This window comes from Notothenia coriiceps, unplaced genomic scaffold, assembly GCF_000735185.1.
Source record: "Notothenia coriiceps isolate Sejong01 unplaced genomic scaffold, NC01 NC01_scaffold00033493, whole genome shotgun sequence".
NCBI classification, from domain to species: Eukaryota; Metazoa; Chordata; class Actinopteri; order Perciformes; family Nototheniidae; genus Notothenia; species Notothenia coriiceps.
In genome coordinates this window covers 6,675-27,197 of record NW_011366194.1, presented here as the reverse complement: position 1 = coordinate 27,197, position 20,523 = coordinate 6,675, and the positions used below count along the sequence as shown (strand labels likewise).

The window sequence follows — 20,523 nt, the reverse complement described above, 5'->3', positions numbered from 1 at the left end:
GTACCACAGCCAGGAACATAGAACCATAACACCTCTATCAGCTGATCCAACAGGAACATAGAACCATAACACCTCTATCAGCTGATCCAACAGGAACATAGAACCATAACACCTCTATCAGCTGATCCAACAGGAACATAGAACCATAACACCTCTATCAGCTGATCCAACAGGAACATAGAACCATAACACCTCTATCAGCTGATCCAACAGGAACATAGTGACCCCAGTGACCGGAGTGATCCCAGTGACCCCAGTGACCCCAGTGACCACAGTGACCACAGTGACCACAGTGACCACAGTGACCACAGTGACCACAGCGACCACAGTGACCACAGAGGACCACAGTGACCACAGTGACCACAGTGACCACAGTGACCACAGTGACCACAGTGACCCCAGTGACCACAGTGACCACAGTGACCACAGTGACCACAGCGACCACAGTGACCACAGTGACCGGAGTGACCTCAGTGACCCCAGTGACCACAGTGACCTCAGTGACAACAGTGACCACAGCGACCACAGTGACAACAGTGACCACAGCGACCACAGTGACCACAGTGACCCCAGTGACCACAGTGACCCCAGCGACCACAGTGACCACAGTGACCCCAGCGACCACAGTGACCACAGTGACCACAGTGACCACAGCGACCACAGTGACCTCAGTGACCACAGTGACCACAGCGACCACAGTGACCACAGTGACCACAGTGACCACAGTGACCACAGTGACCACAGTGACCGGAGTGACCACAGTGACCGGAGTGACCACAGCGACCATAGTGACCACAGCGACCATAGTGACCGGAGTGACCACAGTGACCGGAGTGACCACAGTGACCACAGCGACCACAGCGACCACAGTGACCACAGTGACCCCAGTGACCCCAGTGACCGGAGTGACCACAGTGACCACAGTGACCACAGTGACCACAGCGACCATAGTGACCGGAGTGACCACAGTGACCGGAGTGACCACAGTGACCACAGTGACCGGAGTAACCTCAGTGACCGGAGTGACCACAGTGACCGGAGTGACCACAGTGACCACAGTGACCGGAGTGACCACAGTGACCTCAGTGACCACAGTGACCTCAGCGACCACAGTGACCTCAGTGACCGGAGTGACCACAGTGACCGGAGTGACCACAGTGACCACAGTGACCCCAGTGACTGGAGTGACCCCAGTGACCGGAGTCAACTCTAAGGATCTAAATGTCTTTGATGAAAATCTAATACGACAGAACTGTTTCGACTCTCACATTGACCCAGACTCTACTTTCTTCAGAAATCTACTACTACTGCTACTACAGCGAAACACTTTTTAACATAGAACTCAAAGCTACTAATGGCTTTTCATTAATACACTTTAATGCCCGTAGCCTTAATGCAAATAGTGACAAAATCAAACTATATATTCAGTTCATAAATAGATCTTTTGACATCATTGCAATCTCAGAGACCTGGCAAACTGACTCAAACACTGTTGACCATTTTTGACCCGATTATGTGGCTTTTCATATGAATCGCAAACTCCAAAGAGGTGGAGGGGTTTCACTGTTTGTTAAAAACACACTTTCTGCGAGATTGGTAGAAAGTCTCTCCCTCTGCTGCAACAACCTCCTTGAATCTGTCACCGTAGACATTGAGCTAAAACAGAACAAACATATACTCGTCTCATGCATGTATAGAAAGCCTGGAAGTAATCTTGAGGAATTTAATGAACAAGTAGAAAAAATGCTCAGACCTCAGAGAATTAAAAACCTTTATGTGTGTGGAGATTTCAACGTTAATTTATTAAAATACAACTCGCTCCAACAGGCGAGACACTTCATGGATATGTTTTCTTCTCTCGGGCTTCTCTCTCTAATAACCAAACCAACCAGGTTAACTAGCACTACTGAAACGTTATTGATAACATGTTCACTAACGTCCTTGAAACGGAACATCATAGTGGGGCCCTCATCACTGATGTCAGTGATCACCTGCCAATATTCACAATTTGCGGAAAAGAACCTGTAAATAACAAAGAACAAAAGACATACATAACTAAGCGGACATTAAATGACAGTTCACTAAATAAATTAAATATTAATTAAAAAAATGAAAAATGGCAAGAAGTATTTGAGATTCAAGATGTAAACAAATCCTATAATGAGTTTGTAAGGATTTTCATGCAAAACATGAACGAATGTTGTCCATATATTAAAATTAAGATTGGCAACAGGAATAATAATGACTCAAAACCCTGGTTCACTTGTGGACTGAAAAACGCTTGCTGTAAAAAAAATGCACTCTATAGGACATTTTTGAAAAGTAAAAGTACTGAAGATGAAAGTCGTTATAAATTGTATAAAAACAAATTGACTACAATCCTTAGAAACTGTGAAAAACGATACTTCTCTGAAAAATTAGAAAATGCCATAGGAGATATGAAAACCACTTGGAAGGTAATAAATAGCATAATTAAGAAGAAAATAACTGACAACAGAAATGAATTCAAGAAATTCCAAACCGAAGGAAAAACCCCAACGGATGTTGCAAATAGCTTTAATGAGTTCTTTACTGAAATTGGCCCCAATCTGGCGAGTAAAATCAGCCCAACTTCATCTAAAGTGGATGATTTTCTGAAAAACAGCAACCAACAGAGTATGTTTCTGAACCCAATTACAGAAAATGAACTGCTTGATATTGTTAATTCTCAACACAGTAAACAGTCCAAAGATTATTTAGGACTTAGTATGAATATTGTTAAACAAGTTGCACCAAACATTGTAGCCCCCCTAGTAAATATATGCAATAAATCGTTCCAACAAGGTATTTTTCCCAATGAAATGAAAATCGCGAAGGTGATTCCGGTTTTCAAATCTGGTGATAAATCTAGTTTTAATAATTATAGACCCATTTCTTTGCTACCACAATTCTCAAAAATCCTGGAAAAACTCTTTAACAACCGTCTGGAGTCATTCCTCAGCAAATTTAATATACTATGCCCCAGCCAATATGGATTTCAGAAAAATCACTCTACTTCTTCAGCAGTAATTGAACTGGTTGAAGAAATTACCAACAACATTGAGAAAAAAATGATTACAGCTGGTATATTCATTGACCTTAAAAAGGCTTTTGATACTGTAACCATACCATACTGCTACACAAATTAGAACATTATGGCATAAGGGGTCAAGCCAAAGAATGGGTCAAGAGTTATCTGATAAATAGGCTACAATATGTGGATATAGACGAGGCGAAATCAAACAATCTTCCTATAACATGTGGAGTCCCTAAAGGATCAATTAGCATGTTATTCAATACAAAGTCTGAGATTAGAAATGACTGTATTATACGGATTTGCAATACAGAGATAGAGAAAGTTGGTGCATGTAAATTCTTAGGCGATGATACCCAAGTTCTCTGCTCCCATCATAATCTTGGTGATCTTGTTAAAATTGTTAATGCAGAATTAGAAATACTATGTAACTGGTTTGCAGTTAATAAATTATCTCATAATGTGGCCAAAAAAATGACATGTTATTCAATACAAAGTCTGAGAGTAGAAATGACTGTATTATACGGATTCGCAATACTGAGATAGAGAAAGTTGGTGCATGTAAATTCTTAGGACTCATTGTTGATGAAAAACTCAACTGAAAGCACCATATAAATTATGCACAAACTAAACTGTCAAAAACAATAGGTATTTTGTATCGTACTAAGAACATTCTCGAGGATAAAATACTCGGAACTCTTTATAACAGTCTATTTCTCCCTTACCTTTATTACTGCTCCGAAATATGGGGAAACACGTACTCAACAAATCTACAAAAAATAATAACATCTCAAAAAAAAGTATTACGAATAGTCTGTGATGTTGGTAAATATGAACACACAACTCCCATATTTAAAAAACGCAATCTATTCAAATGTGTTGATATAGTTAAGCTTAAAACAGTACTGATTATGCACAACATTTTCCATAACAAAATGCCTACTAACATTCAAAAGCAGTTCCAGGCCACAGTCATGAAATACCCAACCAGGCATCCTAACTGGTTGTGTAGCAAGCCCTGTAGAACAAACATCAAATCACACAGCTTATCCATAATCAGAGTTATTCAAGTATTACTAGTCATCAACAATTCAAAACTAAAGTAAAAACAATTATATTTGCAGATTACTCCAGCTAACAAATATTGGATATTCCCAGTATTACTTATATAGATGTAGCACTGAATTTCGGACTCCAGTTTACAGCTTCCTGCCTACGACCTGCCTAAGACCAGTATAGAGGAATGTTAAGCCCTCCCACTATTTTCCAAGAGGGCGTTGCCAGATTTTATATTTCAGGTTTTAACCAGGAGATGGCGCTTCATTCACAAATACAGAAAGACAAGTTTCATGGACTATATTGATGCTAATGATGATGCACGGAAGGGCTACCTCCCCATAAGCATATTGCTTCAGCCCTCCCGCTTCTACTAATTTTGTTCATTTGTGTGTATGAATTATACGTTTTTGTTTTTGTATGATTTTAGAAGAATAAATAAAAAAATAAAAATATATATATTATTCAAATATAGCATGATAGGTCCACTTTAAGTAAAATATCTTCTTCCACCTCTGTTTAAATGCCACTCCTTAATTTGGATGAAGCTGTCAATAGAGGTTTTTAAAGATTTTTTATTTCGTCTAAGAAGGTCTTTAAATGGTTTTTCCCCTGCTACAGAACTTACTTAATGCCTTTGGGTTTCCAGTTGAGGAGCTGGAGGACAATAACTGACCGTTCCTGAGCCCCAAACGCTCGGCCTTGATTCATGGCTCCTGTACCCCTCACGGCCTTTCTCCTCTCACATAATGGAAAACAAAAGACCCTGAAAACTGGAAACATTTACCGCTAAAAGCCTCTCTGCTTGAAGGAAGCATATTAACGTAAATTAAGCAATGCATCATATATGTTTTTAAAAGAAAGCCTCCTCAGCAATAAGGTGGAAACTAGAGGCCATGATGAGGTTGCTTCTGTCTGCATCACCTGAAGTAGAAAAGGGAGAGTGAAGCACAGTATCTAATGCTTCCCTCATAATGAGAACACATCTAAAGGCTTTATAGGACATCCTTAAGTGTGTGAGATCTAAATATCACAGTACTGCTTGTGCTGCATACAAGTCCGGGTGATGTTCTGATTTAAAAATGGAATGCTTGGTTCTTGGCTGCGGTATTAGGAGCGCCCCTCTGCTGGAACTCAGTTGTATTGAAAAGGCCCTTTTGTGATTTTGGGAGTTCTCCGTTTCCTGTAGTGTGTTGTATCGGTTTTACGGTGCATGTACATACACATATAAACCTGGGAATGAGCATTATATGTCCTCTTTCACCTATCCACAAAAAGGCATAAAGAAATAATGGGAACTCCTATTTTATGTGTAATTTCATTATAAAATCTAGGAAATGTATTGAGATAAATTACTTGGGACCATGTTATTATAATCGAGTTAGTTCTTTCCAAAGAAGTAGGTAGTACGAAACCCATGTCAATGATTTGTTTATTATTCTGTTATTAGTAGAAACATTCTCATAAAGGATGCAGTCACATTCTGGTGATTATTTTCCCGGTTTTGTCTGGAAATTGTTTCTTCAGGTTCCTGTTTTTTGGCAGACCAACAGTAACACAATGATATTAAATACCACAAGATATTCAACAGGCAATGAAACAATTATGAAATACTGAACAGTAGAGTTTAATAATGTTAAATGTAGCTTTTATTTATAAGGTTCTATACACAGATGTATACATATATAATATGTAAACACCTAATTCTAGCAGATGCAACATTATGGTATTAAAAATGAATTGGATCTTGTTTGTTTTACCTTAATTTGACAGTGTTTTGCAAAGTTAGTTTGCCTCTGTTTCTCGCCTTAAGGCATGCACAGTCACCTGACCCATCCAGAGCTGTGTGTTAATCTGTTGTTGCTTATGTTTGCTGTTTGTCACAGAGCCATTAGCTCCTGTCACTCCTCATCTCCTCTTCCTCCCTCTCTCACATCAGCATCTCTCTATTAATTCAGCTGCCGACGCTCACAAAGTTGACTAGTGTTGGCAGCTTATTGACAATAATCTGTATAGAAGTTATGAAATGATATTAGTTAGAATTGCGAAGTGCTTCCCAGCTGTTGTTGGTAATTGCCAGATGCTGCCTCCGACTGCATCACATATAGAGCAAATAAACACTGTTTATTGCTTTTAAACTGACTGTTGTTTATGTTTAGACATTAGGAAAGTAGACAAGTGAAGTAAAGCGTTGCATATTATCTCCGCAGGTGCATGACAGCGACTCCACCTCGGAGTATTCGGATGATGATGTCGTCGTCCGGGGCCGCTCGGAGCTGGAGACGAAGCCCATCCTGTCTGTTCGTGAGTGTCCAGAGTTTGACAAGTTTTAAGGGGACATATCATTTATTACACACATCAAGTTAGACTGTTTTCATCTGGGGACATGTGATTCCTTGAAAAGTCTTCAAATTTAGTATAGTTCTATCACATGTAAAACATATTTGGTCCTGCAAAAAAAGTGCTTCAAAGGATATTTTTTGTAAAATGTTTTATTGAACTTATTTCTGCAAAGCATTTAACAACAACATAAAAAACACAAATAAGGAATTAATACATACAAGAAAGGTGCGAAACTTATATTTTAACCGTACCATAATTATTATCATTATTTTGTAATACTTTTTATGATCTACTTATTTAGTTAAACAGATGCACTTTCTTCAGAACATAAACATATCTTTTCATACAGTACAAGCAAATCACAACAAAGAAACAAGAACAAAGTTAATACCATTATTTCTCAAGAGTTATTATAATTTTTCTTGAGAATTAAAGAAGAATGAAATATTTTATATTTCTCCTATAAGATAGGTTTCAGAGTTTCTTTAATTATACAATTAAATTAAAGAATTGTAGATGTAATGTTTAATAGAAATCAAAGTAAATCATCAGGCTGCTCTTTGAGATGTCCCTGTCTCTGTGCGTGGTATTTACTGCGGACGGCCTCTTTGTTTCCACAGAGAGATCGGGGAGTCACGTAGATCATTTCGACATCGTGGAGCGGGTTGAGATGGGTCAAATGGCCTCCATGTTCTTCAACAAAGGTAATGTTCCTCTGGCCTCCAGCTTCCACTCTCACCCCCATTATTCAATTAAATGCAGACAGCGACATCATTAGCCACGTGTAACATTTATGGAGGAGCAGTGAAGGTTGTGTGGGATGAATCCGAATGAATATTTTTACACCTTTTTTAATGTCTGATCCTCGCATTCACAAAGGAATCTCTCCTGGCTCTCTAATTGGATGTAATTATATATGGATACATTGCCTTTGGATGTAATTACCTGTTTGAGACTCCATTAAATGTCCCTACTGTGCCTGAATGATTTGAGAGCTAATGAAGTCTTTTGTTAACTTTGTGACGGAACATTGAAAGCAGAATCACGTTCACCTTGAGCCCGGCGGCTTTACATTCCTCCTTCATATCAGCACATTGGGCCTCACCCCCCTCCTCTTGTCTGCTTGCATAACGCCGACCTGGCTCTTCCTCACCACGCGCGAGTGACTCAACAGTCTGCAGTGTCCCTGTTGTCGCAGGAATAAAGGAACAACAAAAGGTCAAAGCTCATGACAACATCATCTGCGCTGACATGCTCCGTCCTTCAGCTCTTCAGCACTAGGTGGAGCACTCGGCCCGCACGGTGTGACACTCTGCTCATTTTCACACCCACAGTGTAGAGGCACTCATGCATGCTGTCATTCAGCCCATGCTGTTAAAGCTGCAGTGTGCCCCGCCTCCTGTCACTCAGCTCCTCTGTCCTGCTCCTTAGAGGTGAAGCGCTAAAGAAAATCTTAGCTGAGGACCTTTGGTTGTGTGCAGGTGAGGCACGTGCTGGTATCGATTGGTAATAAGGAAATGAGTTTTCTCTCCTCTTCTCTGGTTCTATGGGAACGCTGCCCAGTGGCTCTCATCAGAAATGAATTAGATAGGCACGAGTCCCAGGACATGCGGAAGGAGCTCTTTTGTCTGTCATGACAGGGCCGACATGCTCACTTTCTACCTGATATGCAGAGCATTCACTTCACGGTGCCAGCTTCCTTTTTGTGAACAAAAGAAGACCTTTCACAGGTTGTCATTGACACTTTAACATATCTCTAATGTTAATTGGGAGACAAGAGAAACCTCATAAACTTTATTTGTAATAATTGTATTAAAATGATACAGAATCTTCCCGACATTCAATGCCAATTTTTCAAGCTCATTTCTATTATCTAATCGAATATCCCAAAATCCCATTCTAATAACGACGCAGAATTGCGTTTTTAAAAATTATTTTTATTCAAAAATATTTGCGTTATTTAAAACTTGTTGTTGGGCTTCTTTCAGTTTCACGTTCCAGTCACGTGCGATGTAGTGAATGTTTTTCCCTTATCTTTTTTATAGTACATTTGTGTTCTTGTACCCATGCTCTTATCCAAGATAATAACCAGCAGATTAATTAAAGTATTACCTAGCTGTATTCATTTCTGGCACTGCCTTGTGGTCAGTGTGCATTCACACTTCACAGATTTGCACTTTGCAAATAAATAGCTTAGTCTGAAAAGAAGACCAGCAGGCCAGAGCTGTTTTATTTGTTTACAACTGCACCGAAGTGCCTGAAAATGTTAATCTCAATCCTCTTCTTTGGGAATGGTTGTGTAGTTTGTCAGAAGTGACAACTTAATTCCTGAAGGAAACAAACCTTAATTGCGAGGTCTTTTTTGTGTGAAAAAACACCAGATAATCAGTGGTTCATCTTTTTTATAAAGCGGATGAAAAACAAAATGCAGTCGGCACTGACAACTGTATTCAACCATTTTTTCAAGTAGCTAAATAACAAGACACACTACAAACAAGATACAGGATCTGAAATCCGTTTTGACAGCACTCCCCCACCTCTTCACAGATAATAAACTGAAGCCTTGTCTTTCCCTGCTGCACCTTTGCAGACAATTAAAAGGCATCTCTCCTGCTGTTGAGGGGGCACTCTTAGAGGGCGTTTGACTTCCTCATGGACTGAAATTGACATGGCACTAGCGGCGAGGCAGGCTTGGAATAAGGCCATGAGTATCGTATCAGCCTGACCTGCCGCCACTGACAGGAATGTTGATGGGGGCTGGTTTATCTGCACCACTGTGGAAAGGTGTTAATAACCTTCATGTTGATGATTTGAAAGTTGATTAGAAGACGGCTTTGGCTAAAGTCACACAGAGAGAGAGCCTAGCAGAGAGCTGTCCTTGCATCAGCGTCTTGTCTCAGCTATTCTTCCCTCTATGACTTGACGTGCTGGTTAACATGGCCGACAGCACATGGGTGAAAAGTGATTTATTCCACTGTAACCGGTCCTTCAGTTTTTAATGAGACAAAAATGGGCACCTCCATTTTTAATACTTCAGTGACTTTTACCTAAATGTCACACTTGTACATTAAGAGTGCTGTCAAAGTGACAAATCTGTTGCGCCCGAGCCACTAAAAAGAGAAATGGACATGTTTGCCCCAGCTTGCACAACCGTTTCCCATGAGCCACTGCTGCTACACCACTGTGAGCTCTGTAAGGGATGTACTTTAATTGTAGGGTTTGTAAATTGTCTTATGTCTTTTCGTAACCACTATTCCTTAACCGTAGCAAAAATATCATTGGGTTAAGGAGAGATGTGAAGGAAAGATTCATCAGGACTTAGGAAATTACAACCCTGGTGCTAAGAGAATACAACTTCAGTTAGACCGGCGGATGTAAATATGATGCGCCAGTAATATTATTGAAGTGTGTCAACCGTTGGAAAACATTGTATCCAACAGCATAAGTGCATTGAGATTCTTTGCCCCGTACATTCGTTTGTCTAGTGTTATGAAGGCTTTATGAACATGGACAACACTGGAATTTATGTTCTTATTGAAAAGTGAAATGTGACGGTTGCTCGCACTCATCTTTCTGTCAAAAAGTTTTAATCCAAATTAGTATGAACATTTTTCAAGAAAATTTTACTTTATGCAAAATATGACTTACGGTACTTGTTAGGCCTACAAATCTATCAATGTGTATACCATTCAAACAAGTTGAAAACATTTAAAAATAAATCCTACAAGACTCAGTAAACACACATCATTTTACATTACTTCATATTTTCGGCTTTTGGCTTAAATTAGTGTTGAAAGTTGAAACCATAAGTGCTGAATAACCACCATAACTAACGTGATCTTCTTTTGTCGGTCACGATCGGTTGTTTCTGTGAATGGCCAAATGGTGCGTCACGTTAAATGGGACAGCATTATCTATTTTCTTGCGTAAAGGATGGTCCAGTGTATCTTAAACTAAAGGAGATTATAAAGGAAGCATTGACGCTTCTCTTATCATGCAAGTACTTGCACGTCACTTCCCTCAGTAAGGAATCTTCCTGAGCAAAATAAACATTTGGACTTTCTCAGACAAGAATCTTGATCTATGGAAGCTTGATTTGTTCCTCAAACTGAAAGACCGTTCAGTCCTTTCACACTTCCGTTCTGAGTCACATCTGGAGCTGTGGGAAACTCATTTGCCGCTTTTCAGTGACCTACAATGTACAAAATAGATTATCGTGAATTTTGGTTCGACCAAAAGAAACATTTGATGATCACCTTAGGATGTAGGAAAAAGCAAAACGACATTTTATTTTTTTGTATTTGTTCAAATGATTGACGGAGAAAATGCTCTGCAGACCATTGACAGTGACATTCCGTTTGTGACCTACATCAAACAGATGTAGACAAGGTAGAACTAAATCAGCCATGTCTTACTTTTACTGTCCCATTTACCTTTTTTAGAAACATTTTGTTGTTTCCTCCAGGGCGAGCTCAATTTAGATTTGTGAAAGTCTATAATATCAGTTAATCAACATTTGACTCTAATATTCCCCAAGAGGTAGAACTGTAAAATGAAGAGAGGAGGGTTAATGAGGTGAATACAAAGTTAAAATGAATTTAATAGGCTTCAGTGTAACAGTTGCAGTTATTATAATATAATGCACTTAACTGATTAGCGTGGTTTTTTTCTTCTATATCTGCTCTGAGAAGGTGTCAGGTCTGTCAGTCAGAAGCAAAGTATTATGATGGATTGTGATGGTTTTCACAGCTAGATGAAAGACTGCTACTACGTGAAGAACCATTTTTTAGAATGTTTTGCCCGTGGCTCTTGGTAATTGGGAAATATTAGTTCCAGTGCCGTGAAGGCTTGCCTCCCTGTGGTCATGCAGCGCTCTCTCCATGCTATCGCTTACTGACAGCGGCGGCGGAGTACAGTGCGTCCTGTATCTCCTGCTAAGACACTTGTATACTATAAATCATGGTGTAAAAGGTGATATTATGCAGAGTATAGAATGATGTGGACATGCATGTTTAATTTGTTTTACGTAAGACTGTCACCAACAATTGAAATAAGGTGATGCTGGAATAAGCAGCAGATTTTTTATATTTATTCGACTATGTATCATCAAACATTTGTGTCATGGTGTAAGGTCGACTTCTACTCTACTTTGATATGAGGGTGCAAGGGTGTTTCTGAACCCTCATTTGTAACATTTGATTATAGTTGAACCCATACAAAAAAAATCATTCCAAAAACCACATTTTCTTTGCCAACATGTCAATGCTGACTTGGTAATGATACATGCATTTATAATTTCCTGATTTGTGCAACTTTTACCTTACTTTCGTTTGAAATCGTATGGGAGACCCGTTAGACAGACCATTAAATCTCTTTCATCGTTTTTGAAAATATTGATTTGAATTGAAGCAAGCTTACAACTTTAGACATTTCTTCAATCATTGGAACCATCTCTGTGGATGGCCTCATTTAATATCAGTTCATGTTTTCATTGATGTATCTTTAGTTACTTTGAAAATGGCGTAAGTCTTATTACCACATTTAAGTAGAATGAGTTGTTGTTTTCTTGTCTCTTACCAAAGAGGGCTTTAACTTTGCATTATTTGCCCTATACAACAAAACAGTCCAATACAGTTTCATACACATCCTCTGGATAAAAAAACAGCCTATGATCAATTTTGATTATGATTTAAAATGTGGTCATCAGTGCGGGAAAATCTCATTATTTGAAAATATGTAATAGGGTCCCCTGGCAAGAAAATAAACAAATGAAAGTCAAATATTTTAGACATTGCATTTTGCACACATGTGCATGCTATATGTTACAGAAAATCAATTGGCAACTGTTTTCATGATGATTTAGTCAATTAAAATCTCAAATGTAATAATAACTCTAAGTGTGCAGCACTTAAAGGTGAACATTTGGTGCTTTTTGTCAGTTTGTATCAGTTAAAGTATAAAGTTTTGACTGTCGGACAAAACAATACTAAGACATTTGTTTGTATAATGTCTAAAATCGTATAGAGACCAAAGGTTTAATTGTTAAAAATAAATACCATCATCTAATTGCAGTACTCTTCAGCCCTCCAGTTTCCAATGTTGGATTCTGACCAGCTTTTTACAGCTAGACAAATGGGTGTTTATTCGTCTGCCAGATCCTTATTTTTTCAAGTTCTATAACAGCCTAATGTAAGTGTAATTTAAGAACCTCAGTCCTTAATTCATAAAAGAATCACTGTAGCCTGTGAAGCTGTGAATCTATCACGTTTTATTCCTTTTTTATGGACTCGGGCTCTAATTTCCTTGGCAGTAATGAATTAGCGGCGGGGTCCAGTTGGACGCTTGAACCCCCTTCTAAGAATTGAAGAGCATGATGGATGTGTGGTGCGCTGTGATGATCTGTCCGCTGGTTAAAGCCCTCCATCTTGTCTTGGCAAAGACAGCCGGGGTCGGGCCTGCCAGTCGAGTGAGGGGATGAAGAGAAAAAGGGCAGATGGTGAACAGTCCGTCGCTGTGCCGAGGAAAGGGCTGACGGGGAAAAATCCCTCCTTGGAGCGATTTGTTTTTTCAATAAATGCTGGTCATTTTTTCAATGGACCAATAAGTTGTGAGAAGGAATTGAGGGATGTGGTGGGTGGATGTATGGATGAGAGTACATTTTAATAGTGATGGATTTAAATGTTTTCAACTTGTTTGAATGGTATACACATTGATAGATTTGTAGGCCTAACAAGTAAGTCATATTTTACATAAAGTTTAATTTTCTTGAAAAATATTCATACTAATTGGGATTAAAATTTTTTGACAGAAGGATGTAGTATAGTGTTGAAGTTTGACAAACCCTTCATCTATTTTGTATGATTAATTGTTGATATAAGATGAAGAATGATATCGCTTGTCAATGTTGAACAAATTATCTGTTTATCAATTACTCACCCTGTGTTGCCTTGAATTCTAAAATAAACTTTGTTTATTCTCACATTCCTCCACTGTGAACAAGAGTAAAAAAAACAGTAAATCGAGTCGCATTTGACATAGAACAATTCATTTTATCGAAATTGCAATACAGACTCATGCGATATCCCAATTGCAGGATATGCAAAAATATGTGTTACAGTCGCACTCTTAAATAATGTGCTGCTCTACAAATTATAATCTACACATTTAAGAATAAATGTTTGTTGGTACGGATCAATGTAAAACAGTAAACCATGATCATTGCATTTAAAAAAAAAAAAAAAAAAGATTAATGCAAGAATGATTATCTCCAAAATCGTGAATCATATCGCAATATCAGTAGAAACGCCAATATGAGTTAAAATAGTCGCAATAAATTTTTTTGCCAGAAATCATCAAGCTCTTATTTGACAACACTAGAACTATATTTATTACAATGCGTTTACAAAGTCTAACCTGTGAAGTATAATCCCAGTCTCATTTGTCCCGTTCTCTAAAGGCCTACTGTTTTAAATACTTTGGGATGGCAAGCGTTAGACTTTTTTTGCAGAATGGTTTCAAATGGTAAGGTTTTCTGGTGAAAATGCATTTGTTTGTTCTTGCACACATCTGACTGTCTTGTTGTTCTCATGTTTGTCTTCCAGTTGGCGTCAACATGTTCTACATCTGCATCATAGTCTATCTGTACGGAGACATGGCTATCTACGCAGCAGCTGTGCCCATATCCTTGATGGAGATGGCTTGGTAAGACCATAAACTCACTTTATGACAATCATTCTTACTTTTATTTTATACTGCATATGTAGATGGATTCTTTAGAAGTCCTCCATTGGAATGTAACTTTGGGAATAAGAGCCCACCTGTCTACAAATGTTGGCTCCTCTGCTCAGACACTTTTGGTCTTATTGACACCTTCTGACCTCGAGATTAAGACAATAAAGCTTTGCTGATAAAAGCCTGTAGGCCCGCTGAGCTCTTACCTTCTGAGTCGTGTTGACTTGCTTCCAGACAGATTTTTATTGCAACTCGATTGGCTAGACTTGGGTGAGAATAAAGTATTTTATAGTTACAGACTCTGCCCTTCACATCCTGCACTACAAAAAGAACCATTACCCCTTTAGTGTTATAGTTGGATGATTTCAAAATGGAGAGATTCAGATACTTTTTTATAAAGTGTAATACATTTTCTTTAATAAATTGCCACCATTTTATCCCAATGTGTTTCCCTGACTTTAGTATATTTTTAAAATCTAATTTACCAGAAGTCTCATTGAGATTAAAGAATCTCTTTTACAAGAGAGTCCTGGCCAAGATAGGCAACAGCACAGTTACAGAAACAAATTAAAAACCAAGAACAGATAACATATCACTTTAAGTTTGTTACATTAAATTACATTACATTACATGGTACTTGTTAGACGCTTTTATCTAAAGCGACTTACATACTCAATATTGTGGACAATCCCCACAGAAGCAATTTGGGGTGAAGTGTCTCAGGGACACAACGACATGCTATCGAACTTGCTATCCTGTGATTCGAAGATCAGCGCACTAACCCACTGCGCCACATGCCTCCCTAAAAGACGCCTCCGTTTCAGCTCATATTGCAGCTGGATCCAAGCAAATGGAGCAGCAGAACTAAAGGCGCTTTAAACCAGCTCAGTATAGACTTTCGGGACAGTTAGTAAAAACAAGTCCTCGAACAAAGCCATAAAGTTCCTGTTCTTTTCCGAAAAGATGTAACCAACCACAACAGAGCCAGCCAGCTAACCAATCAGATGGTCAGATTTTTGAACAATAAATTATGCAAACATGTCACAGTCAAAGCACAAAACCTGAACAAATTAGAACAATATGTGCTCTATAAAAATATTAAAACATGTATCTTTGGGTGACAATGGATCACGGAAAATGAGAGAAAAAGTTTGAGTTTTTCATTTAAGCCCAATCCTTGCTGAGCCACACTCTTGATTATAATAATTAAGATAATTTAGATGGTTAAAAGACACACTGAGGTTTGTTTTAATTGCAGCTTATGTTTTGATCCCTTGCAGCACATAGACAAAATCTGAGATATTTCAACACAAATTATAATTAATTTACCTTCGCTTTACCATCAATAACGTAAAAATAAATTGATTCACAATAATACAATCATATTTGTGATTTGAGGTCGCAGAGTAAACTCCACATTCTTCTTCTCTTCTAAGTGTTGTGACAAAGCCTGCGTACGTCGTCCTGTCCTGAGGCGCAGCACACTGACGCTGTCTGATTGTATTAAATTCTCTCCCTCTGCTGTCCAAACCTCGCTAACCTTCCAGTAGGAATACATGTGAGATGTAACTGAGACTTCAAAAGCAGCTTGCTTTGCCCGAAGGCAGAGACGTCTCAGTAGCATGGGCAGAAGATTTTTACCAAAGCTCTGTCTGTCACGCAACAATGATCGAGTTTGTGATTACTTTTAAGATACACACAACCTCTGCTGCTCAGACTTTTTACATGACACGGTGTAATGAGATTTCAAACTTTGAATTTAAATATGATGGCCTGCAATGGACATCAGTTTCAGATGGCAATATCCCACAAAGTTGGGGTAAAAAACATTAAGCTGTGTTTGTTTTTCCCACAGTGGGAATCACTCCTGCAGCGCTGGGAGTGTGAAGTACAACGACACCGATCCCTGCTGGGGTTCTGTGACGAGGAAAGATGCATACCGGGTGTTTCTGGTAAGTCCCAACAGCATGCAAACGCCTCTGTTTAGCAGTTATACTTCACCTGTTTTCAAGTCCCAAAAACAATACACTATTCATGGTTTTGCATGGATACCCCAAAAACTTTCAGTGCTGAAAGAAGTACTGACATCCTTTACTCCATAAAAGGAGCAATACTGATGTGTAGAGAAATACTTTTAAATAAGTAAAGTCCTGCATTAAACTTTACTAGGGTAAAAGTATACAACTGTTGGAATCAAAAAGTAATTAAAGTAACAAAAGTACTCATTATTGAAACTGCCATTCATCTTAAAACATTTATTTAGATTTTGTTCCTCTAATATGAGGTCTTTATTCGTCTCATTTGTGCTGCAGCACCTCTTTTCACCCTCTGTTTGAAACCAAAGCCCAGTCCTCTCTGATTGGTTATCTGTTATCTCTCTGTTGTAATTGGTCAACCTCTTTATAGATGTGTCAGAAATGTCCCGCCACATAGCCTTTCACGTACAATGTGTTTGAGCGCTAGCCAGAAGGAGCACAAGTGTTACCTATGTGACTATTTTCCAGGAGTTATCAAAGGAGTCTAATGGAGGCGTTTCAGGCAGGGGGGGGGGAGGGGGGAAGTGTGTGAGACAAACTCCCTCTGAAGGGATCACAGGGAATTTAGCCTTTGCAGACCATTAACATGCACAAGAATTTAGGGTCAGGGCAGGGGTCAAATTTGACTTTTTGTAAGAAACAGCCCGACTGCAACTCCTCTGTGTAGAGAAAGATCATTTTATTTTGATCTCCGATGTGGACACGGTGTAATAATCAAAGTAATCACGCTTTTCTGCCGGGTGTTGCTTTCACACACTGTGAGTCCCTTCCTCACTCCCCTCCCTGCTGCGCACAGGAAGTGTGTGTCCTTGAAGTCCTAAGTGAGCCAAACTCTGTGATTTCCACTTGAGCTTCAACTTTGCACAGCAACAGTGATAGATGTGCTGATCTATCCTTTTCACCTCCCTCCCTCCTTCCTTCCTTCCTTCCTTTCTCTCTCTGTGCTTCCTATCCTTTTCCACATTTTAATAGAATAAGCGGAGCCCGAATAATTTGCCAATAAAGGAACTTTTCCCCTTTATCTCCTAATGGGATAAGCCTCTTACTGTATGTAAGCAAATTGAAATAATGCTGACTTGTAATCTCCGCTCAATTTGTTTACACTTGCAGTTTTACAGACTAATTTCCTAGTTTCATCATGGCCGCTCAGGGAAATAGATATGTAGCACTGATGATCATTTTGACCAGTGAACACCGACAAATGGGGTGCACTGATTTTGACCTTTAACAATAATCAGGGTATTGAACATACAAATAGCAAGAAATGCTCCTATTCCCTGCGCTCAGTGAAAGTGCAACTTCTCTGTTTGACATGAAATTTATTGTCAATAATTAAATTGAGGCTGTTTTTACAAATTCATTCTTAACTGCAAGTTGAGATATTTTAGCCCTGTGCTGTATTTACATGTTGCATTCACTACCTAAAGAGGCCCTGTTATGCTGGCTTTTACCTTTCCTGTAGTGTGTCATAGGGTTGTGTGCATGTAAATGGTCTGCAAAGGCTAAAATCCCAGTTATGAGATTCTCTTCCAGTCACGCCCCCCCCCCCAGCCTGAAACGCCGTCATTGGACTCCTTTGTTTACTTCCGTAACATAGTGGCATCACTATATAACACTGGCGTATCTATTAGCATGCGCTCCAACCATAGACTGGCTCCAACCCATTGTACGTGATAGGCAAAGGGGCGGGACATCTCTAAGCGATCGACCAATCACAACAGAGCTGGCCAGCTAACCAATCAGACTGAGCTCTGGTTTGATAGAGGGTGAAAAGAGGTGCTGCAGTATGAGAAAAATAAAGAGCTTTTTGAACATTAAAGCATGGAGACATGTCACAGTAGAGACACTACATACTACTATGAACCTGAAAATGAAAACAATATGTCCAATTTAATTAATTGAGTTTGTAGGCAGTTGTGCTGCCCCTAAAATACATATTCTTCTGATATCAAAGTAAAGATAGAATATATCATATGCTCTACAAAATGTAAAGCTCCTTGAGATTTTTTGAGACTATTAATGCAAAAGGTCTTCTTGTTTTTTGACATTGCAAAATACAAACCTGAAAATTAGCATAGTGTCTGTTCTTTAAAAAGTAATTCTATGCTTAGAATTGGGTTTTATGAATAGTTTTTTTTCTAACAGCTGAATCTCGGAAACAGACGAATGTATAATATTTTAAATGCTTGTATTTGTCCTTGAACCATCAGCTCACAGATATTTTATACTACTATTCCACATATTTTTATCCCGGAAATGTTCTTCCTCTTTTGGCTGACCTTTCCCTAAATACATCTTAAATCATTGAGCTGTAATGAAACATTGAGCAGGATCTGTTTGCAGCATACTTTACTGTGTGTGTGGCATATTCTTTAAACCTTATTTTTCTTAAACAAAGATACCGAAGCTTCAACAATCCAGGAAAATCCCTGACGAGCATGTCTGTAGTTTTTGTAGAGTATACCTCGACACATCACAACATCAAAAGTTCGTAGTAATCTCAATTAAACCCAGTTTAAAAAAGAAAAAAAATGAATGCGCCTAACCATGTATGGATATCTAAAAATCCTCCCTTTTAGGCAGCACGCTCTTTATAAAAATGTACTTTTTTTCTATATTCATTATAGATAAAATTAACAATAAAATATAGGTTATAAATTATTAAATTCCTCCCAGTTTAAGTAATCTAGTTTTGCTTGTCATCAGTCTTTTATTCAACCACTGTAATCTGTTTATCATGTACGGTAACATACATTTGTCTAGTATGGATTACTGGAGGCTGATTGCGGCCTGCAGTTGTGTTATGTGTAGAGGCTCTGTGATAATGATCCAGGGGAATAAGATGTTAGTGACATTACTGCAGCCATAATAATTCTAGAGAGTTGAGAAAATGAGGCGAGATTAAAGAGCAGCCTGATTATGGTTTTGCTGTGAAGAGCTTTAATCCCATGTGTGTGATTGGTGCTGAGAGAGAAACAGTAAAAGAGGTTGTTGTTTTGATTGAAGGAGGCTTTCCCTCGTGAGTCCTGCAGGAGAAATTGTTTTCCACACGTGTTGAAGATCACATTTACTATTCTCTTACAACTGGACTTCATCTTGACCGAATAACCTTTGGATGTTTATACGACCATCGGTCTGGTTTTAGAATTTCATACGATACAATACAATATACTTTATTTAATTGTTTATTTAGCAGGGAGAATGCACATTAATGAACACTTAAAACAATAAAATGTGTCGAGCGTAAATATGCCAGATTTAGCTTTGAGCTAATTTCCATCTGCAGTCCCTCACATAAAACATGTTATCAGAGCAACAAGCTGAGCTAGCTCGGTTAGCAGCGCAGGACTGCCCTGGAGAAACACATGAAACGACTTTATTCAGTGTTTTTACCTTTTAATCACCGGGTCCGTTTGTTTTGGAGATTTGATTGTGATTGGTGGTTTGCTGTGCATGCAGAGCCTGCATGTCAATCACTCAAGTACCCCTGACATGAGAGCAGCAAGTTTTCCTTTTGTAGCGAGCAGCAAAATAATTGTAACATGATGTTTTTGAGTTAATTTGGCTACTTAACCTGTTTTTCAGGTTTCAGGCTCGAAAATGACATTCCCAGAACAAATGACCATATCTTCACTTCTAAAAGGGTTAAATTAATAATCTTTTTTCTCAAAGTAATATGATAAACCTGTGAGTTGGCATGTAGAAAAGTCAGAATCATATAGATTTATTTATTTTAAAGAAATTCAGATTGAACATGGTAAAAAAACTGATTGAACAAAGTAAAAAACTGCTTATATTGAAAACTAACCTTGGATGATGGGTTAATAGACTAAAAGCTTTAGGAATCCAAAGTACAACATATAATAAGTACCCTGTATCAAGATTGATGCAAAACAAGTGATATTTGAACTTTTTAGACAGATTTAGCAAAACAAAAACTCTTCTGGGGCCATTTGGGTGGATTTTCCTTATCTCTGGCGCCCCTTGCTGGATTTTGACATGTGACATCTCTTTCTAACCGTCAGAGCCAATGGAATCGAGGGGAACTCCCACATAGTCCTTATTTGGTAATGTGTGTGTGTTAGACTGCTGCATATCCTAGACCGGAAGCTGCGATAACTCTGGTGGCTACCATTAGCAGCTAACTTTTGCACTCCGATTTTTACATAAAAATGGAATTATGGATTATAAATTAAAAAAATTATTACACAGACACATTATCAACCTATGGATTAACCGATTCAGCCGCGTTTTTCTCGTTTTAATGCCATTGAACACGTCTTTTGATCAGATTGACAGCTACGG

General features: G+C 38.6%; 1 protein-coding gene across 1 annotated transcript; it reads left to right on the top strand.

Annotated features, from left to right (window-relative positions):
• Positions 1 to 3,401: 3,401 nt before the first annotated feature.
• On the top strand, positions 3,402 to 16,134 carry LOC104961628 (transmembrane protein 104-like; the record flags this gene model as incomplete). Its single annotated transcript, XM_010789957.1, has 5 exons — positions 3,402 to 3,437; positions 6,319 to 6,412; positions 7,072 to 7,155; positions 14,053 to 14,152; positions 16,038 to 16,134. Coding segments are annotated over exons 1-5 (411 nt in total), but the record flags the coding sequence as incomplete, so codon positions are not given.
• Positions 16,135 to 20,523: the final 4,389 nt, after the last annotated feature.